Source organism: Primulina tabacum, chromosome 14 (genome assembly GCF_025594145.1).
Source record: "Primulina tabacum isolate GXHZ01 chromosome 14, ASM2559414v2, whole genome shotgun sequence".
NCBI classification, from domain to species: Eukaryota; Viridiplantae; Streptophyta; class Magnoliopsida; order Lamiales; family Gesneriaceae; genus Primulina; species Primulina tabacum.
The window spans coordinates 9,185,989-9,211,800 of record NC_134563.1 but is presented as its reverse complement, the minus strand read 5'-3'; the positions used below and the strand labels follow the sequence as shown (position 1 = coordinate 9,211,800).

Here is a 25,812-nt window from a genome sequence, read left to right as displayed (position 1 = left end):
CAAATTTATTGACTTATTTGAATGGACAAAGTTGAAATTCAAATACACTTTATTATCAAATTATGAAATTTCAATAATAACTGTAGTGAATTTTAAATATTCTCAATATGATCTTCATTTGAAATTCATCTTTCGAATCAAATATTTCTCTCCGAATCAAATTCATGAGTTCGAAACGCATTGAGAGTCTTCGATTACCTAATTTTTCTTTGATTTCCAACAATTGGGGTCCTAGATTTGTGAAATCCTTTAACTAGATGGACATGAATTTTCAAAATGGATATTGGTCCATTGATTTGAACATCTGTGGTTCAAAACTCCAAGGCTTTCAAATATTTAAAAAAGACTTCTCTATTGATAAAATTAGGTTTTGAAATAAAAATATGTGAAAAGACGAGAATGGAGAAATCGTCGAGATACTTGGAAATACAAGCTTTGGAATACAAACTTGTTGTGTAGATTTCAAATTAGATCTAAATTATACCATGTCAAAATATAAACGTAAAATCTTTTATTCCAGTACAGACGATAAAATGATAAAATTCTTGTAAATTTATCAAAAAGTATTTTAGTTAATAATAATTGTACAACTCTAGTATTTCAAACAGCACAGAAACTCAAACGCCACGTTCTTTATACTCTCGTAACAAGAAAATTATTATACTCCACTGATACGTAAAATGAATTTGAAATTTGGAATTGAAATCAAATTAACCTAAATTCATCGATCCAAATACAATTCAAGTTTTGCACGACTTTTGGGCGCGTTTTACATTTGCTATTATATCGTAAATTTATGTCAATTTAGCGTTGTTGAATCATTCTTATTTGGACATTTATTTTCAACGTTCAGACTATACCATCTCAATCACATTAATTTTTATGTGAAATAATTTTATGAAAAAAGGTTCACACACATGAGCAATATTGCTTATTTAGACAAAAAGATTTGAAATTCATGGATTTAAATGTATTTTTATTATTTAAATAACTTGCACAAAATAAATTCACATTCATCTCCCTACTCATTTACACTACAATTATACAAATCACAACACAATCCAACCTAAACCACCACTCGTTGCGGGCTTTAAAAAAATCTCGCATAAACCATTATAAATAATATAAATGTTTCAAAACTATTTAATCATACAATCTATTTCAAATTTCAAATGATATAAAATTTTCAAAACTCGTTAACATATATAATCATTAGAAACAATATTATAATTTTTTTAAAAAAATTTACGGGTTGCCCCGCCTTGATCCACAATCCGTGGTATTAAAGTCGTAACATAAACCGTTTTTTTTTTTTTTGGCATATTAGATTTGCTCGACGTACCAAACCAAATTGAAAGCTTTAATAATAATTTCAATTTCCTAGGTAGTATAATCATTTACAAATTCAAAAATATAAACAGAGATAAAAAAAAATTATTTCGATAAGCTCTATTGTGATTTATATCATTTTTATACATAATATTTGTATGCTAATAATTTCATATATTGAAAGAATTGTAGAGTATTTTTTTTATATGATTCTTATATAATTTTTTAAATTTGTGGTGGTTTATAATTGCTCTTAACCTGAAATATTTTGATGTCAAATAATATTTATGTAAAATATTTAGAGATTATATTAAAATATAAATTTTTTAAAATATTAATAATCTATGTTATGTCATAAAATTTTACTTTTTGTTTTCTTAAAATAAAATTTCCATTGATTTCTATAAATAAAAAACCCAACCCCTCGATAGTTTCTACGATCTTCTCTAAGTCGTGCAGAAATCTTCGCAGCAAATCCTCAAGATTTCCCAGTTCCTCTAAAACTCCCGAGGAAATCACAATTTCCCATCTCACCAAGCGATCTAGTTCAGTTTGCCAAAAAAAAAAAAAAAAAAAAGCACACAAAACGAGAGAAAATGGAGAAAATCCAGAAAAAGGAGAATCCAACACGTATGCTGACAATCACCCCATATGAAAGAGTTTAATGCTAAAAAACCCCCCCACTTTTCCTTCCTTGTTGAACCCCACTTATAATTGAATCAGAGTATCAACACAGGGGATTAGTGTATTTGAAGATTGATATCGTGAATTCAGGTGTATCTGTTTCCCTCCAATTTTTTACGGGTTGATTCTTTCTGTTTTTTAAATGGGATACTGATTTTGATCTCTTATTGCGAGTACGCTGCATTGGTTCTGTTTGTTTTGGTATCTAGACCTAAAAGCGTATCAAGAACTTTTCTTTCGCTTCAAATTGTTACCTTTTTTTTCTTGTTTTTGTTTAGAATTGATTTTCTGGTGATTTGTTGATCTGGGTATCAGTTTTATTTCGTTTAGAGCATTCGTGTAATTTTTTGCGCGTTTTTGTAATTGTTGATCATCTTTTGATTCTCAGTGCAACGCTAATGTCATTTCATTGATTATACTTTGGATGAAATGTCAATAGTATAGTGAAAAATATGCTCTTGATACTCAATTCGTTTAATTTATTTTGATGATTGATTTATAAATTATCGAAATTGTAAGTCTTATAGTTTCCTTTTGGGGTTGGCCAGTGTGTGGTTATGTGCGATGGTTATGAAATTTATAAGGGAATAGACAGTGGTTAGATGATTCAACTCTGCTTCTGACTCTTGGGATTTAGGCTCTGTGTCTTGTTATATTCTGCTACACCAGAACTCGCTCTTTTTTAGAAAAAATAAAAATGTGAAGAGCTTTAGTTTGGGGCAGAAACTGCGGTGCTTGCCTTACCTGTAGGTCCATCTCTGTTATGTTGAAATAACAGAACATAATGTTGCTGAATGCTGATACTGCATGGTGTGAAATACTATTGTGGCTTCTTTTATTCTCTAATTCACTAAATTATCTACTTTCAGTTTAGTTTTGCATTTGGGTTTTTTTCATTATAAATTGTCTACTTAGGCAAGTGACTACTTCCCCTGATATAGTCTTGATTAGCCTTAAATTTTTTTAAAATATGACTGCTGATTATTTGGGTGAGTATATTTTTCATTATATTTATGATAAGCTTTGATATTTATTTTCTGATGACTTTACTTCTCTACTTTATCTTTCACTTGCAATGTGATGAATCAGTTTTTTTTTCATTTAGTTCTAAAATGCACGACCTTGTCTACTCTCTCTAAAGTAGCTTAATTAAGTTGATCTGTTTTTCATTTGGTGGGCATTCTTATACACTTTCAATTTCAGAACAATCTAGTACGATAGCAATGGCCCAAGATACTTCTAATACTGAATCAACTCAGCGTAGACCTGGTCTCTTAAAAGATCAAGTTAGACTGGTCAAAAGGAAGGACTCAGATCGTTATGAGATTGCTCCAATTCCTGATAATTTGTCATTTGAGAAGGGGTTTTTTGTAGTCGTTCGAGCATGCCAGTTGTTGGCACAGAAGAATGATGGACTTGTATTAATAGGATTAGCTGGTCCCTCTGGTGCTGGGAAGACCGTATTTACTGAAAAGATTGTTAATTTTATGCCAAGCATTGCTGTTATTTCAATGGACAATTACAACGATGCGAGTCGTATAATCGATGGAAACTTTGATGGTAAAATATGCGACTACTATTTCTGCATCACTGATTCTTTTCAGGCTGAGATTCTTGTTGTAAGCTGATTTTTTGTGAAAATTCTTTTCTATTTTACCTCTTTTTCAACTGAACATTTGAGACTTCCTAGGCACTTTATAATTGCAACTTACTTTATTAATTTATGTTTCATGCTTTTGGAAAATTCTCATAACTTAACATCTTGGATGGTATTTATAAAATTTGACATTATGCACAGACCCACGATTGACTGACTATGAGACTTTGCTGAAGAACATTCATGATTTGAAGGCAGGGAAGCAGGCTGAAGTCCCGATATATGATTTTAAATCCAGTTCACGCACAGGATACAGGTCTGTGTCTAGTCACTTACTTTTGACTAATCAAAACCCTTGTAATTTTTTGTCAGAGGCTATTTTAGTTATTGAGTGAGCAGTATTATTTCTTGATGCAGAGCTGTCTTCTTGTTTCTTTTCTTCTATTTTTGGGGTGGTGGTGGTGGTGGTGGTGGTGAAGTCTTCTCCTTTTTTACTCACCTTTATTTTAGCAATTTAAGTTGAGGGTTTTTTTAACTGACAAATTTTAATTTTATAAAAGTTGACTGGTTCATTTGAAGTTGCAAACTTCTTTTATCTCGAGTCTAATGTTTGTGATCTCATGAAGTCACATGCTATTGTAGGACTCTTGAAGTCCCAAGTTCTCGTATTGTGATTATAGAAGGTATCTATGCTTTAAGTGAAAAATTGCGTCCTCTGCTGGATCTTCGGGTATCTGTGACAGGTGGTGTTCACTTTGATCTCATAAAACGGGTTATACGGGACATACAGCGTGCTGGACAGGAACCAGAAGAAATAATTCACCAAATATCTGAAACCGTGGGTATTCCTTGTTATAATTTAAGTAAAGCATGAAATACCTCATACCCGTTCAACAAGTTCTCAGCCACACTTCTCCTTGCAGGTATATCCTATGTATAAGGCATTTATTGAACCTGATCTCCGCACAGCTCATATAAAAATTACCAACAAATTTAACCCGTTTACTGGATTTCAGAGTCCTACCTATATATTGAAGGTAAATTTTGATTGATCAATTTCACCTAAATCTATTGTACTTATTGATGTTTCAGTCATGAAGATTGTACTGTGATAACTTGTAGACTCTTGATATAATCGTGTTGTATGCATGTTATTCAGTCCCTGAAGAATTTGTCTCCGGAACAAATTAAGTATGCCATGTCTGGAGAGCATTCAGAAAGTACAGAACAGACATATGATATTTATCTTCTGCCGCCTGGTGAAGATCCAGAGACTTGCCAATCTTACCTGAGGATGCGTAATAAAGATGGAAAATACAATCTTATGTTTGAGGTCTGCTCTTATTATTCAATATGACATATTCGGAGATTTGAGTGACTATCTATTCTTTTACTAGCTCCATATATGAACCGAGAGTGCTGTTATTTAGTCGTAACCTCATATGACTAATAGGATCAACTCATGAGCCTGCTTGAGTGACTATATTTAATTTTATCTGTTTTAAAATAAATAATTCTTCCTTCCAACGCGCAAAAGTCTGGTATTCATTACCTTCCCTGGTCATCATTGAAGTATATGGCTGACACGTGAAAAGGTACTTAACGAGGTGAATACTTATTTAATTGTGTGCCCGAAGTGGAAATTATTTCTTGCTCTTAATGTGTTAGTATGTTCCTTCGTGGTTGTATATAAATTTAGTTCTATGAGGTTATTGGAAAAGACATTTTTTCTGTTATATTAGGTTTTAGGAAACAGAGAGAAAATAAATGACTTGCAAAATGTGCATGCTTTGTTAATTAAAGTTTTTTCCCTAGCCGTATTCCAAATGAGCTCTAAGAATTTGTAAACCACAACGATATCAAAACAAATCACAATATTTGGTTCTGTTTACGGGGTTTGTCAAATTATGTTAGAAATGGTTGGATAAAATAATATTAAGATGATAAAATAGTATATTTTGAGTAGTAGTATAATATGATTGTAAAGTATATTTTAAAAATTGTATCCAGTTTAATCAAAACTAATATTTTGTTGTGAAAAGTTGGAGGAAATTTGGATTTTGGGGAAGATAATAAAAAGAATGATAGTATTTTTATGTTTATTTGTGGGATGATAAATTGGCTTAGTAAAATGAAAACAAACATAGTGAAAGCTTTTACATTTAAATAAACTGTAGGAATGGGTCACTGATACTCCCTTTGTCATATCTCCAAGAATAACATTTGAAGTTAGTGTTCGTCTTCTTGGTGGATTGATGGCCTTGGGCTACACAATAGCCTCCATACTGAAAAGAAGCAGCCATGTCTTTTTGGATGAAAGGGTCTGCGTGAAAATTGATTGGCTGGAACAGTTAAAGCGTCATTACGTTCAGGTAGAGTACACTTTCGCCACCATTTTCCACCTTCCGTTCCACACCAGAACTTTTTCTAACTAAAGCTTGCAATCTACTATCAACTTCATGATATTTTTTAAATGTATGCAATTTAAATTTTCTTCATATCTCTTCTCATCCTATCGTGATCTTCCTCCTGATAATTAACGTGTATATAGCTCAAATTTCCTCCTTTTTCATGAGATAGTTCTAAACAGTGAAGTGCTCGACTCTGGCATATTTTCGTTCCATGTGGTTGTTTATGATGTTGATCCTGCTTTATTTGAGACAGGTACAAGGTAGAGACCGCCTTGTTGTAAAATGTGTAGCTGAACAGCTGGGATTGGAAGGTTCATATGTTCCACATACTTATATCGAACAAATACAGCTTGAGAAAATGATCAACGATGTCATGGTATGACAAATAACCGAGCCTCCCTTTATGCTTCTTATTTTTTTCCGAAGGCATTTCAAATCTGGGATATTGACAGGCATTGCCTGAGGATTTGAAAACCAAACTTAGCATAGATGAGGATCTTATCTCAAGTCCTAAGGAAGCACTTTCCAGAGTCTCGGCTGAAAGGGCCGCAACAAGAATAAAGAATCTCAAAAGGTGTACTTGTTATCCTATGCTCTTTTAATTCTCCAGATGTTCTTACTTCTTGATAGTGTCCATACTTTTATGGAGTATGAATTTTAATCATCTTTTGTGCTATTAAGCTGTATTTAATGAATCATATTTATATCGTTATTGTTTTTTTGCCATAAAAGTGTTCCTTGCAATTAATGGGACTTCATTTCTTGTAAACTCAAATGTAAAAGTTTTAACTGTCACAATTCAACGTGTATTTGTTCATTAATATTATATGTGATTTTTGCGAGTAGCAGTTACCGTTTTAATCAAGTCGTAGGTCATCATATCCTTGAACATTTTCGTTGCTTGATTTAACAGTGGTATGTCACACTCATACACGGGACACACAGATAAGAACATGTCGAAGATGAACAGAAGATTCGATGATAGAATCATAGACTCACCAACAGCTTTGGCAAGTCAGGTATAGTACTTCAAATTTTGAAATACTAATTTATGTAATCTTCCGATACATAATAATATTCAACTCGCTTGATTTAATTACTGTTTTCAACTTATAAACTACAGGGAGCTATAATGCAGCTTTCAGAACAAATTTCTACACTAAATGATCGTATGGACGATTTCACATCTCACATTGAAGAGCTAAATTCCAAGCTAAATAGCAAAAGAGGTTCTCCCAGTTCACAAAACATAGCATTACAGGATTCGTCCTGTAACGGGTCAGCTCCAACTTCCTATTCCATATCTGGTCTAGGAAATGGTTCTTTAACCGGATTCGTAATGACAAATTCCTCATCTTCCACCCAACTAGCAAAAGAGTCTTCTTTAATGGAAGAGGTATTACTTCATTGTCTTTCTGTGTGAAGTTCTTTTGGTTACACTAGTTATCGAGATTTTGTTCGGACTTTTGTGGCAGCTATCGAACATAACTCGTGGACAACGTCAAGTCGTACGTCAGCTCGACAATCTTAGCAACTTTCTACGAGAACATGTGAGCTCCGGAAGATCACATCGCGATAGAAGACACGACAGAGGTGAAATTCCAGATGTTGAGGCCATCAGGATTTCCATGGTCTTAGCATCGCTAGCTGTTGGTGGGGTGGGAATATTTTTGCTCAAGGGATTTTTAACCTTAAAGTGATCCTACCTGACATAACTAACTCATTAGTCGACATGTCGATTTTATTTAGCATGCCACCGAATACCTCCGAATGTTTTGCAATGCCACCCTTCTGATCGGGAATTTAGATTTTGCCTGGATCATTCGACCCTATATTTCGGGGTTTTGAAAGTGATTTGAGTTTTGTTTGGGGAGGGTGTTTATATTTTTTTGACGTTGAAAGCAAGACATGTTGACTTCTAACCACCATGACATGTTGACTTCTAACCACCATGACATGTATGCACAGGGGTGATGAATTGTTATGTATTTCTTCGGTTTTTCTAAAAGTTTTACCATCTGCGGTTTTTTTTAATGTAACTCTTAAAGTTACCCTTTTTTTTAAATAAAAAATTAATGCACAGTTTCGATTGGTTTCGGCTTTAAGAAAAAAAAATTAGTGAAAAGTAAGAAATAATGAATTCAAGTTTGAAGCATAATTTTGCTTAAAGCAAAATATTAAGCAATATGAGTTAATACGACAAAATACGATTCTTATTAATTTTATTGAAAGATAATAGCATAAATAAATTTGTTATAAAAGGTCACATAATTTCTAAGAATATAATAGATTACTAAAATTATAAATTTAGAAAATGAAGTATTGGCAGAATATCATATTATTTTATTTATATATCTCAATCAATAGTTGGAAAGATCATCGAGACTATTATTTTAGGTTAGAAATCAAATGAATATGTTGTGTATCATAATTAATAAAAATATAAATTTATCAAGTTATGCGATGACGTTCATACGGTTTTTTCCTACAAATTTCCATTAAACCGTTGCATGCGGAATCTCAGTTTATTGTAAAATTTTGGATATAACCATGCGATACAGACAATTTTTCAGAAAATTTGATCACCTCTACGTGTATATATTGTAATTAATGTTATATTTAATTTTTTTTCCCTTTTTCTTATGAAACCAACGAAGAGTGTGATTTGACAGGACATATATATAGAATGAGGTTTGAGATATTAAAAAATGTCACATTATCCTTTTCTTATTTTATGTTTGTTTGGAATTTTAGATAATTAGATTTATTTCCAAAAAAAGAGTATATTACAAATCCCAAGGGGACACATATATGGAATGAAATTTGATGAACACGTGAGATCTAAACTATAGACAATCAATTAATTTTTTAACTAAAATTTTGTAGTATAAAGAAATGTTAACTTAGCATCAAATATTAGACCATCGAAATAATAAAATATTAAAGACTAAAATTTTAGATATGTACTAATAAATTAATAATTTATTATTTTAAAGAGTAATTTTTCGATTCACTAAACAAAAATTAAATTTCGAAAAAAATCATCATGTCTCACTGATATATAACTCATATTTCTTGTATTATTATAAAAAAATAAAGTTCATTGTGCTTATATTTATGAAAGCAAGTAAGTGATATTAAACATTTTACAAATTAAATAGCATTAATAATAAAATTCAGTTCATAGCAACAACTTTGTTTTAACAATTCTTTGTTATATTTTATTAGTAAATTATTTTAAGGATGTTTGTAATTTTAGATAACGGTAATTTGGAGAAAAAAACCTCTGTCAATGATTTAATTAATATTCAGTACACAACAGTTTTTTTTTGTAATTTAATACCTGACAAAAGACCAACTTAGTTTTTATTACATGTTTTATGCATTTTTACATTTTAACCCTTTTTAATTAATAAAAAATTATATAAATCTCTAATTTTTGTTGGTCATCTTCTCTTTCCACTCATCATTCCCGATGCATTTTGATAACATGTACATTGAATTAAAATATTTTTTATTTTAAAAAATACAAATTCATAACTAAGCATTGAACTTTTTGAAATACTTAGTTTTACTTGCGAAATACATAATTTCAGTTTTAAAATACTTAAATTGGTAAATGAGATACTCAGAATGAGTATTAAAATACTAAATATTTGAATATGCAACGTAAGTTCACCAAGTGCTCGTATTTCCATCCAAGATCCATTTGGATGACTTGTTCATTTCATTTAATTATTTTTTTATTTTTAAAAAAACAAATTCGCAACTAAGCATTGAACTTTTTCAATTACTTAGTTTTACTTGCGAAATACCAAATTTCAATTTTAAAATACTTGATTTGATAATTGAGATACTCATAAAAGTTAATAAAATACTGGATATTCTAGTAGGCAATGTAAGTTCACTAAGTGCTCGCATTTCCATTCAAGATGCATTTGGATGACATGTACATTTCATTTAAATATTTTTTTTTATTTTTAAAAGAAAAACAAATTCATAACTAAACATTGAACTTTTTGAAGTACTTAGTTTTACTTGCGAAATATCTAATTTCAATTTTAAAATACTTGATTTGGTAAATAAAATACTCAGAATGAGTATTAAAATACTGGATATTAGAATATACAACGTAAGTTCACCAAATGCTCGTATTTCCATCCAAGATGCATTTGGATGATATGTTCATTTCATTTAATTATTTTTTTTATTGTTAAAAAAAACAAATTCGTAACTAAGCATTGAACATTTTCAAGTACTTAGTTTTACTTGCGAAACATCTAATTTAAAATACTTGATTTGGTAAATGAGATACTCAGAATGGGTATTAAAATACTGGATATTCGAATATGCAACGTAAGTTCACCAAATGTTGGTCTTTCCTTGGAAGATGCATTTGAACGACATATTCTTCTCATGTGATATCTATTTTGTAAAAAAAATTCAAATTCTCAACTAAGCATGAAACTTTTAAAGTACTTAGTTTATTTGATAAGTACATAATTTCAATTTCAAAATACTTGATTTCATAAATGAGATACTCAGAATAGGTAATAAAATACTGAATATTTCTAATATGCATTATGATGCAATTTCAATGCAATTGAAATTTTAACAAATACATTGTTCATCACTCTCTATGAAATAAAAATAACAATTTATTTCGGTATACAAAGAAAGAACTTACTTTTACTCCGGGACAAGTATGCTACTATATTTTTGTTAAAAGTAAGTGTTTATTTTGATCTACAAACAACTTACTCTTACTTCACGATCAGTAATGAATGTTCATTCTATAAATGACATGAATAAGTATTCTAATGAATCTTAGTTGAAAAAACCAACCATGACTGAATTTACGTTGCATATTCGAATATCCAGTATTCTATCACATATTATGAGTATTTCATTTACCAAATCAAGTATTTTAAATTAAAATTAGGTATTTCGCAAGTAAAAGTAAGTACTTCAAAATGTTTCATGCTTAGTGATCGAGCAAAACTTTCATTGTAAAATTCTTAGTAAAAATTAATAATATTCAAGCTCGAAATAATCGCAAGTGCATGATGTCAAGTAATAATATAGTGTACAAGAGTACGAGTATCGTTCCTCTAAGGACTGTATTTCTCAATTACTACTCTCAGTTATTCAATTTTTAGCAGTGATACTTCAGATGATTGTTTACTACTACGATTATTAAATAAAAACTCAATGAAATGGTTCAAGGATTAAATGATGAAATAAATAAAGCTAGAATGATTGATTAAAGTTCAATGAGAAATGAATTTGTTGAGAATCTCGGTTCACCTACCCCTCGCTAATCTTCTTAATTCGTTCGACAATGATCTATGCTTTCGACGAGATTTCCTATCAAGGGTGAATTGCATGTTGTTTTATTAAATCCCCTAGCTTTCGACCTACTGGACTATGACTATCGACATGTATCCGACTTCATATTTATATGTAAATTGTAAATCCATGAATTATGCTACTCGTTCCTATCACGGGCTATTATCTCGAAGAACATTGTCCGAAAATCTTCAAATCTTCGCTCCAAGCCTTTTTTCTCTTTCAATGCCTTGTGACTGTTAAAAAGTCCTTGAACATGTTATCCAAATGCATCTTGGATGGAAATGCAAGTAGTTGGTGAACTTACGTTGCATATTCGAATATCCAGTATTTTAATACTCATTACGAGTATCTCATTTACCAAATAAAGTATTTTAAAACTGAAATTAGGTATTTTGCAAGTAAAACTAAGAACTTGAAAAAGTTCAATGCTCAGTTGCGAATTTGTTTTTTTTAACAATAAAAAAGTAATTAAGTGAAATGAACATGTCATCCAAATGTATCTTGGATAGAAATGCGAGCACTTGATGAACTTACGTTGCATATTCGAATATACAGTATTTTAATACCCATTCTGAGTATCTCATTTACCAAATCAAGTATTTTAAAATTGAAATTAGGTATTTCGCAAATAAAAGTAAGTATTTCAAAATGTTCAATGCTTGGTTATGAATTTGTTTTTTTTTAATAAAAAATAATTAAATGAAATGAACAAGTCATCCAAATGGATCTTTGATGGAAATACGAGCACTTGGTGAACTTACGTTGCATATTCGAATATCCAATATTTTAATACCTATTCTGAGTATCTCATTTACCAAATCAAGTATTTTAAAATTGAAATTAGGTATTTCGCAACTAAAAGTAAGTACTTCAAAATGTTCTATACTTAGTTGCGAATTTGTTTTTTTTTTAAAATAAAAAATAATTAAATGAAATGAACAAGTCATCCAAATGCATTTTGGATGGACATGCGAGCACTTGGTGAACTTACGTTGCATATTCGAACATCCAATATTTTAATACCCATTCTGAGTATTTCATTTACCAAGTCAAGTATTTTAAAATTGAAATTGGGTACTTCGCAAATAAAACTAATTACTTGAAAAACGTTCAATGCTTAGTTACAAATTTGTTTTTTTAACAATAAAAAATAATTAAATGAAATGAACATGTCATCCAAATGCATCTTGCCTATTCATTTTTTTTTTTGAAAAGTACGTTGCATATTCTAATATCCTGTATTTTAATATTTATTCTGAGTATCTCATTTACCAAATCAAGTATTTTAAAACTGAAATTAGGTATTTCGAAAGTAAAACTAAGTACTTGAAAAAGTTCAATGCTTAGTTGCAAATTTGTTTTTTTAAAAATAAAAAAAATTAAATGAAATGAACAAGTCTTCCAAATGGATCTTGGATGGAAATACGAGCACTTGGTGAATTTGCGTTGCATATTCGAATATCCAGTATTTTAATTCTCATTCCGAGTATCTCATTTACCAAATCAAGTATTTTAAAATTGAAATTAGGTATTTCGCAAGTAAAACTAATTACTTGAAAAAGTTCAATGCTTAGTTGCGAATTTGTTTTTTAAAAACAAAAAAATAATTAAATGAAATGAACATGTCATCCAAATGGATTTTGGATGGAAATACGAACACTTGGTGAACTTTCGTTACATATTCGAATATCCAGTGTTTTAATACATATTTTGAGTATGTTATTTACCGAATCAAGTATTTTAAAATTGAAATTAAGTATTTCGAAAGTAAAACTAAGTATTTCAAAGAGTTCAATGCTTAGTTGTGATTTTTTTTAAATAAAAAATATTTAATTCAATGTACATGTAATCCAAATGTATCGGGAATGATGAGTGGAAAGAGAATAGACCAACAAAAATAGGGATTTATATATTTTTTTATTAATTAAAAAGAGTAAAAAAGTAAAAATGCTTGAAAAATGTAGTAAAAACTAAGTTGGTCACTTGTCAGGTATTAAAATACAAAAAAAAAAATTGCTAGGTACTGAATCTTAAAAAAATAATTGATAGATGTATTTTTCTGCAAATTATCCCTTTAGATAATTAGATTTATTTCCAGAAAAAAATTCTGAAAAAGCTTCACCAATGGAATATTACAAATCCCAAGGGAAAGTGGAAAAGAGAGAATATTATAATTATTTCTGAGTGGGTCTGAGACCGTCTCACGAATCCTAATCTGTGAGACAGGTCAACTCTACTCATATTCACAATAAAAAGTAATATTATTATCATAAAAAATAATAATTTTTTCATGGATATCCAAATAAAACATTCGTCTTACAAATATGACCGGTGAGATCGTCTCACACAAATTTTTTCCATTATTTACAGGGGTTAATGGACTTTCAACCCGAAACGTAATTGGGATTCTAGTGTTTGTGGAAAACGATGGAAGAGAATTATTTCGATCTCCTTCCAAGAGAGGTCATCGTCTATATTTTTGACAAAATCATTGATGCCAAATGTCTGTCCGTTTGTTGTTCAGTGTCCAAGCTTTTTGCCGCACTTGCTCTTCAGGCTCGCTTTATTTCCGTGCAAATTCGTGGTGATGGCTACGGGAGTTATTCTTGGCCACGGGAAATTCTCAACTTTCTGAAAAAATTCTCTTGCGTTGAATCTGTAATTATCCAAATCTCGTTCCCTTTGAAACTACAAAGATCTGTGCCTTTACTTGGGTATAAATCGGATTCATCCAGCTTCATCTTAGTTTCTGCCAAGTGCCGTATTGATGAGACTACAGGCATTGTTGAAGCCACGTCTCAGACCAAACTTGGGTATTGTAATGCCTTGTTTCTTCCGATTATCAGGCACATGTTACATTTCAGGCGTAGGTTTTCTTATACGGAAGTGCTTCTCGATTTATTTCCCAACTTGAAGAATATTTCGGCAGTTGAATCCATGGAGAATGGGAGTTTTGTCTGGGAAGAAGACATTGCCAGAAGAACAAAGGAAAAGCCGTTGACGGATTTCTGTATAAAGGTATGGACAGCTCCCTTGGTCAAATTGCCACGTTCTGGATGTGTGGTGAAGGATGCGATTCTTATTTCCATCCGAGAAATTGAAGCTTGCCATGAGATGGTTTCCTTTGAAGAGGAAGAATACCGTGAACTTGCAGCCACCATGATGAAGGAATATCCCTGTAAGGAAACTCCCTGTATGCCGCATGGGCTTCCGGTTAGAGCCATCCGCGAGGTATCACTCGTTATCGATTTAGTACAATCCCTTATCTTTGGCTAACTAGATTTCATTCTATTCAACTTTTTTGTTATTTCCCAACAAGTTAATCTTAACAAAATCTTTCAATATTTTGTTTCCCATAACCAACAACTTATATTTTATTGGTGTCATTGCTCTAGTTAAGATTCAACTTTTGATTCTTCTTATCATATTTCGGTCTTGTATCATTGGTATGTTAATTAATTTGAGAATGCCAGTTTTTGTACAACCGGAACTAATCCATAGGAAGCTAAGAAGTGCATTGTCTTCCAAGAATCTATTCACAAAGTTCATGCCACGGCTCTTGGTAATTTCCATCGATAAAAGGTGGATTTTTATAAATCAAACGATAAAGACCCACCCCTTGTTAGTTTCTACAATCTTCTGCTAGTCTTGTGCTGAAATTTTCACAGCAAATCCTCAAGATTTCCCAGTTCCTCAAAAACTCACGATGAAATCACAATTTCCATCTCACCAAGCAATCTTCTGTAATTTGTAAATAAAAGTTAAAGCACACAAAAGGAGGGAAAATAAAGAAAATCAGGAAAAAAGCAGAATCCAACACTTACGCTAAAAATCACCTAGCCAACACCTTTTTCCTTTCTTGTCGAACTCCACTTGTATAATTGAATCGGAGTATCAGCACAGGCGATTAGTGTACTTAAAGATTGATATCGTTAATCAGGTAGATATGTTTCTCTATTATGTTTTTCGGAATGATTCTCTGTTTCTTAAATGGGACACTGATTTTGATCTCTTACCTGTGGGTGTATGCTGCATTGGTTCGGAAGTTCCAATCACCGGTTTGCAGTTCAGATCCTACCAGTGTTGTGTAAACATTTAATTTATGTAGGTTCTGCTATCAATAGGGATTATCCTTTTAACTTCCAATTGCAAGAGGAAAAACAAGACTCTCAACATAAACATTCGAGGAGAAGCCTCGTTTAAGTTTGAAATTTGCAGGCGGCAACTTTCTCGATTTTCTGGTGGATGAGTTCCACAAGAACAATTTTTTTTTCTTTTGAAACCAAGCAAAGCAAACCATCAGAGGAACCCATAACCCGAACAGTACTTCGCGGATGTTTCTTAGGATAATCAATACTTCATGCATCGGTCGAAGGTTCGTGCATCACGGAGCTCAATGGACAACGTTTGAGGTCTCGGAAATGGTTAACATGATTCTGTAATTAGATAAACTCCGGTCCTGTCTGGAACTACTGAGGTAGGTTTTGATGAATTGTCGGCTAGATATTAATGAGAGCCACGATTTGGACACACACCTGAATCTCAAGAGTGATTTGACTTGTAGCCTTGCAAGTATTTCCACTATCATTTCTTCAGGAAGATCGAGGATTCCTCCGTTGATTGGTGGTGTTTGAGCTTCAAGGGTCGCTTGGTTTTTCTTGGATTGACGATGGGTTGGAGAATCTCTTCCCCAAGCCATCGTATTATAGAGTTTTTAAGAGTTTCAAGAATTAGAAATTTTGGTGTGTTAGGTGAAAACAGATCAAAGGATGAGATTTTTGATATTAAAAGTTATATTTTTCATGAATTATGTCAGATTGAAGAGCTGATTCACGGAAAACCAGAAATGACCCGTGAGACGGTCTAGCATAAATTTTTGTAAAGAAACAAGTATTTTCAATCGGATCAGAAGACGATTCTAATTCTCAACATAAACCAATAAATGAGATTTATGGAAAACTTTGAAATCCAACGGAGTTACATATTTAATTAATGTGTAACTCTTATGAATTACTTGAGTCTACTGCGTAGAATGTTAAATTTTAATTAATCAATTATATAATTTGTTATAAACTTAATCTAATTCTAATTTAAATTAACATTAAAATTACATTAGATAAACATTTTCACTCTTAATAATGGATTCTTAATTATTTGGTTAGTAAGTTGAGTGAGCAAGAATCGGCCTTCAGTTTTAATTTGTCCAATTCGGTTAATACACGACCTGAAAATCGTGGGGAGATCGTGGAATGTGGCTGAAACTCCCCCGTGGAGGGTGACAAAAGTAGAAGGAATAATCAGAAAAGGCTCCCGACAAAATCAACACAAAAATCTACAGCAAAACTCTGCAGAATTCTCTCAATTCTATGCATGTTTATTTCAATTTCCAGCAGTCAAGTATTTGAATTTTTTACATATTCCTTCAACTTTCTTGTAAAAAACGTCGATCAAGTTCATAGCAACATAATTACATAATTATATTTGATGTTGTTAATGGATCCCTCTTGTCATTTTGTCATATTCCTCATTTTTGTTTGCGTTTTTTAGCCATTTCGAAGGAGTTAGAACTTACGACCGAATCGAGACCTACAACGTTTGGTAAACGAAGTCAGATTATTTCACAATTTTGGCACGAACACGTGTCTGGCACGCCCGCAATTTTCGAGACAAACAGAAACTAAACCCGAAAACAGAAAATAAATTTGATTATTCCTGAAACAAATTGTATCACTTAAATCAGAAAAAACTCAACAATCTTGGACACAAAATGCTGAGTATCTAAACAAAGTAAATTATTAATGAATTAACCAAATTTTGTTTAAAATTGATGAACACCACACTCCAAAAAAAGCTTATTATGTCGTAACCTTCTACACCGAAATATACGCAAACAAAAAGAGACCGGAAAATAAAATCTGCCGCAACATAAAATAGAACAGAAGTCCAAACAACATCAGAAATATAAATCAATAGTGGTGAATGAACAAAATTATTGTATGTGCTTTTTTATTGTGGAAATGAACACACTCCTATATATTATATTATCACAAAAATATGTTTTAAATTATAAAATAATTTTATCCAATAAATTTTGATTTGATTTAAATTTCGAAAATAATAATTATATTACGCAAATTGAAGCCAAACATATATTTTGTTTTCCCGTTGTTCTTTGAGGTTACTCTAAACCATTTTTCAACTGAAGTTGTGACTAAATTTATGTACTTTTTATTTTTAGATGCGAGTTTTATCATGATATGCATGAAGATTGGGAGGATTATTTTCGAGTTTAAACGAATTATTTTGCACGTGATCATTTATTTATGGTCTAAATAAAATAAATTACTTTTAGACTTCTTCTTGGCATGTAAAAGAAGATTTTATAAAAGTTAATGTCATTTTGATTTTGTAAATTCACAATAATTTGTAACTAACCAATCAATTAAACTATGTCAAGTTAGATCACCATAGAATCAAATAAATATTTCTGAAAAATTTGAAATTAATTAGTTGATAATAATTAGTCAATTGAAGATGTTTAATTAGTTTCTTTAAAGTGTTATATATATATATATATATATTGATAATCAAAATATTTCAAAAATATAATAATTTTAGTTACACCCACAACACTGTTGGCGGGTTATAGAACTTTAACTTATTAAATTCTTTTAAAAAGAATTTAAAATAATAAATTTTGTAAAAATATAATTATGAAAAACTATCTAAAAATTGTATACAGAAAAGCAAAAATGTTAAAATATAATGTTTTTATTCCCAAAAAACCCATAATTAAAGTAATTGATAATTGAAATTAAATACAATGAAGTTTTTTCACTAGCGTTTTTTCGTAGTCTTATTATCCTAAAGTGAATATCCATCACTCTTTATCAAATTAAATGCAAAACAATGAATATCCATCATTCTTTATCAAATTAAATGCAAAACAGTGACATATCAGAAAACATATTCGGTGCTGTGAATTGCATTGCATGTTTTATTTTGTACGAGAAAAAATATATGTATCTCATCATAGAATTTCACACTTAAAGCAGAAAATTAAATCATTCATTTAAAATAAAATCATTTTATTCATGCTTTTATATAGATAATAATAATAGAGATAACATTTTAAGTTGAGGGTTTTTTAACCTGTCAAATCTTAATATTCAAGTTAATAAAGTTGGTCTGTTCTTGCGCATCAGGTAATTAATTGGTGATTCAAACTCCTTTAAGACTCGAAGAATCTTGGATTTCCTATAAATATGGAAACTAAGACTTTATAACGAAACTTAAAAGCAGTCAGTGTTCTAAATTCAAACTTTTAAACTTAATGGATCAAACCCAAATTTGAACAATTTAATAGAGTAAAAAAAAATTATTGAAAGTGCTGTAACTAATAAACTTACAGAAAATATTCAGTAATTGATATATCAGAATTTTGGTGTTGTGCTAAGGTGTTGTCAACACCAGTACACAATACTGCTGCGGAAATTATTTGTTACTTAAACAGGTATAATTGGAATAAATAACCAGAGATCAAAATCTAAATCATGCACAAGTACGAATACTTGTGCGATGCCTCATGTCAAGAAAATTCACTAGATAATTATGTAAATCGTTCAAACAAATCAATACTAGTGAAAATAACGAAACTAACTTCTTTTACACTCAAAGGAATTGAAATATGCATAAAAAACACAAATCAAATATAGATGCATAAAACAAACATGTATTGCTTAAAAACTAAATGAAACCACTCTTCGATCAACACTCTGCGTTAGTGTTGTTCTTGAGTGTTGGTAACACAAATCAGCAACACTGTTGTAACGTGAGTCAATCGCTCACAAACGACTTTACGCTGAAATCTTCAACTCCGAAAAAGATCCTGCTGCAATGCTCTTGTTCCTCGTTGTAAAAGTCACCCATTCTTCTCTTCATATTCCTCTTTTTATGGATATCTTTTCTCTATCTCTTTCCATAGATGCTCAAGATCCTATAAACAAGTAAAATAAAGAGTTTATTAGGAATTGAACTCTATATTAGGACTAAGATGTTATATCTTAGAGATAGGTCCTAAATTTGAATACATGGAATAAATCTTATCATATAATCACTTCAAATTAGTCTAGAAATGCAAAATTATAATATTTCATTTAAATGGAATGTAGATTAAATAGGAATAAAATATTCCTTTCAATCTCTCCCTTTTTGCATTTCTTGACAAAACTTCCAAAAATAATCTCCCCCTAAGTTTCAACGTATAGCTCCCCCTGAGTTATAAAGTTGCATCTCCCCCTGAATTAAACAAGTGACAGTGTTGTCAACACGATCTCACAACACTATAATCAGTTGGAGTTAAGAAAAGTATGAATGCATTACTCATCATTAAACAGCAAGCATAAGGGAGCAAGAACTAAAACGTGAAGGAATTTAACAACTAGAACAGTAGGGGCGAAAACACAAGAGAGAGCTCAGTCCATAGCAGGATCATCCCCAGTATCAGCAGTATCTCCATCTCCCATTTTTGGTGGTGCCACGATCTCCCTCTTTTTGACCAGAATGCAAGCCAACTTCCAGAAGTAACCGATAGTCAGCGATTTGATGTTCATAATAAGCAATGAGGTCCTTAGCTTGTTTAATCTGCTGGAGCCCAAAATCAATATGTGCCTGAATCTCTGAAGTGGAAAGCAAGATAAATCCTATAGGGACGGAGGATGAAGAGGGTGCAGTGTTGCCAACACCAGGGGCAACACCAGTAGCAGACGAAGTCCCTGAGATTCCAGGATTCCAAAAATCAAAGAGGGAAATGGGAGCTTTGTGGATTTCATTTCTCCTTCTGCAAATTGAAGGACAATGGTGAACACTAATTGCCCAAAATTGAAGTTGCGGCCCATGCCAATGGTAAATAGGGTAATCGTTTGTGGTCTGGTAACCACAGTTGTGTTGGATGAGGGAGTCCAGTTGCGAATGGCAGTCTTGTGGAGGATAGAGTAAAATGATGTCAGGTTGGCCGCTGCAAGACGCTTTGGGCGGCTTGGAAATTTCGTGATGAGTCCCCCGTTATAACAGAAGTAATGTCGTCAATGTGTGGGAGATTCATCCTCATCATCAGCCTCAGGAGTATTGTAGAACTTATTTATGGTGTAGGGAGAGAAATTATAGATGGTGTCTCGGACAAACACCCTCCCATACTTTGCAAATCTACCATCTCCAACACTGGAGGTCAGATTATAGTAAAATTTCAGGATTGGTCTCCGAGCATATGGCAGAACTGTATTTCCCGTATGCTTCAAAATCAATATTTCGTTCCTCAATGAATTCTCTGTGTGCATAAAGGCACCATTGAGCCACAACAGACTTAGAGTAAAATTTGGAGGAGAAAGAATTAGTAAGATCGTAGTCCTCCGCGTTAGGGTTGTCAAACACTAGCTCAACACCGTGCTCAGTTTCTTCAACATCTTCCACAGACTCAGCTAATCGTTTTGAGCTTTCATCAGAGTTCTCTGCTTCAGACATAGACTCGGATTCTGGTGGCACCCTCTCGGAAGTTTCTGGTACCGAGTCCTTTCCCTTCTTGGTGTCTCGCAAGCTGTTCAGAAAATCAGCCCGAGATTGTTCATCCTCAGATGAGAAGCATACATCTTGTGGAGGATCAGGAGATTTCGCAGATGGGACAGCAGAGGTAGACACAGAAGCGGATGCCTTTTGAGTAAAAGTAGACCTCTTTCGAGCAACCAACTCGAAGTTTTCATCATTGGAGTCATCCTCCGATGAAAAATCCAGATCGAGTGTGAAATAGGTGGCCACGCGTGGTTTCTTAGGAGCGGAAAAATCGGGACTATATCCTCCATCTCGCTTTGAGCGTCTCCGATAATTTGGAGGTCGTGGGGGAAAGGCCCGTCGATAAGCCTCATAATCCGGTGGATTGTATGCATCCCAAGGATTTCCAGGTTCTCCTGGAGCAATTTCTTCCAGTGGGATAGGCTGTGGAGCAACAGGCACCAGTTGCAGTGGATTTTCAACAGGAGACTCAGCCGGTGGTGTTGCCTCTGAGGGCATAACACCACGACTTGCTGCCATTTCACTACGGATATCTGATGGGTCAAATCGATTATCTGCCATCTGTAGAAAGTAAGAGGCGATGCTGTGAGAATTTGCAAATTACGCAGTGAAATTGAGAGCGTGGGTAAGAGATGAAGAAAAAAAATTAATTTTAAAAGGATAATTATAAGAGCTTGCTTCAACGGTAAGATTGCTTTCCAGAAACGTCGCACAGTAACGGTAAAATAAATTCAGAATAGCCGACTTAATCACAACTTTACTCCTAAAAACAGACGGTAACTGAGATTCAAAACATGTGTAACAACATTCCCAAAGGTTAATCCAAATCAATCCTACGTCGATTACACCCCACGAACATAAGTAGACACATAAATTCAAAAGTTAGATGATCAAGGTTTTCATCAACCGTCATGAGTCAGTACTGATATGTCATTGTACATGATGAATTCACAAAACAAAAATCAATATGCATGTCCTAAATATGCCTCCAATAAGCTGAAATATCAAAATGTCAGGCACAATATAAATTGTGCTGTGTTGGAACTTGGTGTTGGCAACACCTCCTGGCAACACTACTGAGTTTTATTCAAACTTCCATAAAATTTTCTTTTGATTCAGAAATGATAGCTCTCACACCATAAGAACGGTCTTCAATGGACTCCCCTAGGTAGTTTTTTTCATTACCATTTTTACTTAGAAGTGGTAGCTCCCACACTAGAAGAAAGGTCTTCAATGGACTCTTCTAGGTAGCTTTTTCCATTTTCTTCTAAACAATTTTTTTTTGGTATTTATTGCCCTCTTTTATGTTTTTCTCCTTATGCTCGCATTTTCCAAGTCACATTTTTCACATTAGACAAGATCATGATTTCCATGAATATCTTCAGTTACTTGATCCCTTGGATTGAGCATAATATATTCCTCAACATTTGATTGGAAGTATGAACACTCAGAGAGTACCTTTCAGTCGTTGCTTACACTGTTCAAACTTTACACAAATAAATAGTATGGTTATGATTATGCAGTATGCCTAGCATCCTAAAGATAGACATGCAATAACGGTGTTGTCACTGGTGTTGGCAACACCAATGACAACATGTGTGTGATTATTGTACGCACATGCTGAGAGACTTCCGAAGATTAGAGAATCTATCAAAGTCCAAAGGTTTCGTGAATATATCAGCAAGTTGATTCTCAGTCCTAACAAATTCCAGTCGAATTATGCTTTTTTCAACCAAATCTCGAATAAAATGATGCCTTATGTCTATGTGTTTTGTTCGAGAGTGTTGAACATGATTATTAGAAATGTCTATAGCACTTGAATTGTCACAAAAAACAATCATTGCATCGCTATGAAAACCATAATCTTCAATCATTTGATTCATCCAGAAAAGTTGTGGGCAACAACTTGCCGCTGCTACACATTCAGATTCAGCAGTGGATAGAGATACACAATTTTGTTTCTTACTAGACCATGACACTAGGTTATTGCCTAGATAGAAACAACCACTCAAAGTGCTCTTCCTATCATCTAGATCTCCAGCCCAGTCAGCATCAGAAAAGCCTACCAAATTTGTGTTTGTCTCTTGAGTGTTCCACAATCCTAATTCTAGTGTACCTGCAATGTATCTCAGTATACGTTTCACAGCTTTTAGGTGTGATATTTTTGGATTTGCTTGGTACCTAGCACACAGACACACACTGAACATGATATCGGGGTGAGTAGCAGTTAAGTACAAAAGACTACCAATAATGCTGCGATACATGGTGTTGTCAACACCATCGGCAACATTGTCTTTAGAAAGTTTTTCACTTGACCCCATGGGAGTTTTTATATGCTTAGTATTGTCATTTGAGAACCTTTTAATCAAATTCTTGGTATACTTGGATTGACACAGAAAAATACCATCATGCAATTGTTTTACTTGTAATCCAAGGAAGAAGTTTAATTCACCTATCATGCTCATTTCGAACTGTGATGAAATGCGCTCAACAAAGTTATTAACAAGTGTTTGAGATGAAGTACCGAAAATAATGTCATCTACATACACTTGACATATCAAAATATCATGTTTGAGCTTTTGAATGAAAAGAGTTTTATCAACTTCACCTCGTTTGAAACCCAAGTTGATCAAGTAATCAGCCAACTTATCATACCATGCTCTGGGAGCCTGTTTCAGTCCAAACTGTGCCTTCTTTAGTTTGTAGACGTGGTCCATGTGGTGTGGGTCTTCAAATCCTTTTGGTTGACTCACATATGATTTTTCTTTCAAAATTCCATTTAGAAAAGCACTTTTTACGTCAATTTGATACAACTTGATGCGCATGTAACATGCTATGGCAAGCAACAGTCGGACAGACTCAATTCGGGCTACAGGAGCAAAGGTTTCATCAAAATCCATCCCCTCAACCTGCGTGTACCCTTGAGCTACCAGCTGAGCTTTATTTCGAATAATGTTACCAAATTCGTCTGTTTTATTTTTGAAAATCCATTTTGTTCCAATAACATTGATATTCGAAGGTCTAGGAACTAAATCCCAGACATCATTGCGCACAAATTGTTCAGTTCTTCATGCATTGCTTTGACCCAAAATTCATCCTTTAGTGCATCATTAACAGTTTTAGGTTCAATTAGAGACACAAAGCATGAGTGACTTTCCTGGGAAAATAGTAGAGCTCATGCAAACTAATCCTATTATCTTCGGTAGTCAACCTTCTCATTTTTCCTTGTTTGCACATCATCATGTATTTCACAAATAATTTGTGATGATGGGTGATTTTTCTGAATTTTGCTGGGGATATCCCTCACGCTGTCGATTATCACATCATCATCATCGACATCTTCATTTTCCATGGCTTCTGTTCTGTTCAGAAGTGGTGTTGTGCCCGGTGTTGCCTCACTGGACTTCAACACAAGTCTCAACACCAGTGCTAGTCGATGGCTCACTTGTATCCAGTAGTCCTTCAGTATTATCCTCTTTAGATTTCCCTATCATATCCGCACAACCATCAAACACAACATTAATTGACTCGATAGTCATTCTAGTTCTCAAATTAAAAACACGGTAAGCTCTACTATTTATAGGAATATCCGAGAAATAGACATTTATCACTTTTAGAATCAAATTTTGCAAGATGATCACGATCATTTATGGCATAACAAACACAACCAAAGACATGAAAGTATTTAAGGTTTGGTTTTCTTCCCATAAAGATTTCATAGGATGTCATGGTAGATCCACTCCTTAAAAATACACGGTTGAAAATGTGGCACGCAGTATTCAAAGCTTCGGCTCAAAAACGTTTTGACACATTTTTAGAACTTAGCATGACCCGAGCCATTTCTTGAAGGGTTCGATTCTTCCTTTCCGCTATTCCATTTTGTTGGGGAGTTTTAGGGGCTGAAAATTCATGAGTGATTCCTTTCTTTTCGCATAAGGAAGTAAAATATGAATTCTCAAACTCCTTACCATGATCAGTTCTTATTTTAACCACCCTCATATCATACAAATTAGTTATCCTGACATGCAATTTTTTAAAGACATCAAAAGTATCAGATTCTTCTCTAAGGAAACTTACCCAAGTGAAACGCGAAAAATCATCAACACAAACAAACGAGTATTTCTTACCACCCAAGCTCTCAAATTCCATTGGAACCATTAGATCCATGTGCAAGAGTTCAAGACACCGTGTTGTCACAAAGTGTTGCAACACCGAGTGCGCAACACGTGTTTGTTTTCCTTTCTGACACGGTCCACAAACATATGCATTATCTGAACATAAATTAGGCATACCTCTCACAGCTTCAAACTTACTCAAATTCTTCAAGGTCTTGAAGCTCACATGACCCAGTTTTTGATGCCATAGATCCAAATTGTTTACCTTGGTACTTCGGCAATCATCACCTTCTCCCACAAGATAGCAATTGTCAGCAGTCCAAGTTCCTGACATAACACAAACATTTTCATCATTAAAGACTTCACAATTATTTTTTTGAACCTAACATGTAAATCATCATCACAAAGTTGACTTATGCTTATTAGGTTCGAATTAAGTCCTTCAACAAGTAGGACATTGTGAAGTACGAGAAGTCTATCAACATTCAGGGTTCCCTTACCTACAATTCTCCCTTTGACACCACCTCCATAGGTTACACGTCCACTTTTTACTTCAAGATAATCAATGATGTGTTCTTTAGATCCAGTCATGTGACGAGAACACTCACTGTCAAAGTACCATGCAGCTGCAATGTTAGTTTTTTACGAGGTATAAATGACATTGCATCGTGTAAAAGTTTTTTGTAACCAAATTTTCTTAGTGAAGGAACTTTTGACTGCGGTGTTGGACGTGGTGTTGGGAAACACCTTATGCAACACC

The 25,812-nt window shown here is 33.0% G+C and overlaps 2 protein-coding genes across 5 annotated transcripts in view; one reads left to right on the top strand and one right to left on the bottom strand.

Moving 5' to 3' along the window:
- The first annotated feature begins 1,753 nt into the window (after positions 1 to 1,753).
- LOC142524251 (inorganic pyrophosphatase TTM2-like) overlaps positions 1,754 to 25,812 on the top strand; it is a 51,375-nt gene continuing 27,316 nt past the window's right edge. The window contains exons 1-12 of one of the 2 annotated variants that reach the window (XM_075628142.1): positions 1,757 to 2,103; positions 3,217 to 3,573; positions 3,812 to 3,926; positions 4,253 to 4,448; positions 4,534 to 4,647; positions 4,770 to 4,943; positions 5,788 to 5,982; positions 6,275 to 6,397; positions 6,474 to 6,595; positions 6,935 to 7,040; positions 7,145 to 7,417; positions 7,497 to 7,890. In XM_075628142.1, coding sequence (XP_075484257.1) covers positions 3,237 to 3,573; positions 3,812 to 3,926; positions 4,253 to 4,448; positions 4,534 to 4,647; positions 4,770 to 4,943; positions 5,788 to 5,982; positions 6,275 to 6,397; positions 6,474 to 6,595; positions 6,935 to 7,040; positions 7,145 to 7,417; positions 7,497 to 7,721 — 1,980 coding nt within the window. In that variant the 5' untranslated portion in view covers positions 1,757 to 2,103; positions 3,217 to 3,236 and the 3' untranslated portion in view covers positions 7,722 to 7,890. Of the gene's footprint in view, positions 3,574 to 3,811; positions 3,927 to 4,252; positions 4,449 to 4,533; positions 4,648 to 4,769; positions 4,944 to 5,787; positions 5,983 to 6,274; positions 6,398 to 6,473; positions 6,596 to 6,934; positions 7,041 to 7,144; positions 7,418 to 7,496; positions 7,891 to 25,812 lie in introns of those variants that run through there. The other variant, XM_075628143.1, reaches the window with a different exon arrangement.
- Positions 14,465 to 25,812, bottom strand: part of LOC142524252 (F-box/kelch-repeat protein At3g23880-like) — a 43,959-nt gene continuing 32,611 nt past the window's right edge. The window contains exon 2 of one of the 3 annotated variants that reach the window (XM_075628147.1): positions 14,465 to 14,549. The gene's annotated coding sequence lies outside the window, so the exon portion shown is untranslated. Of the gene's footprint in view, positions 14,565 to 25,812 lie in introns of all 3 variants that reach the window. The other 2 variants (XR_012814856.1, XM_075628146.1) reach the window with 2 other exon arrangements.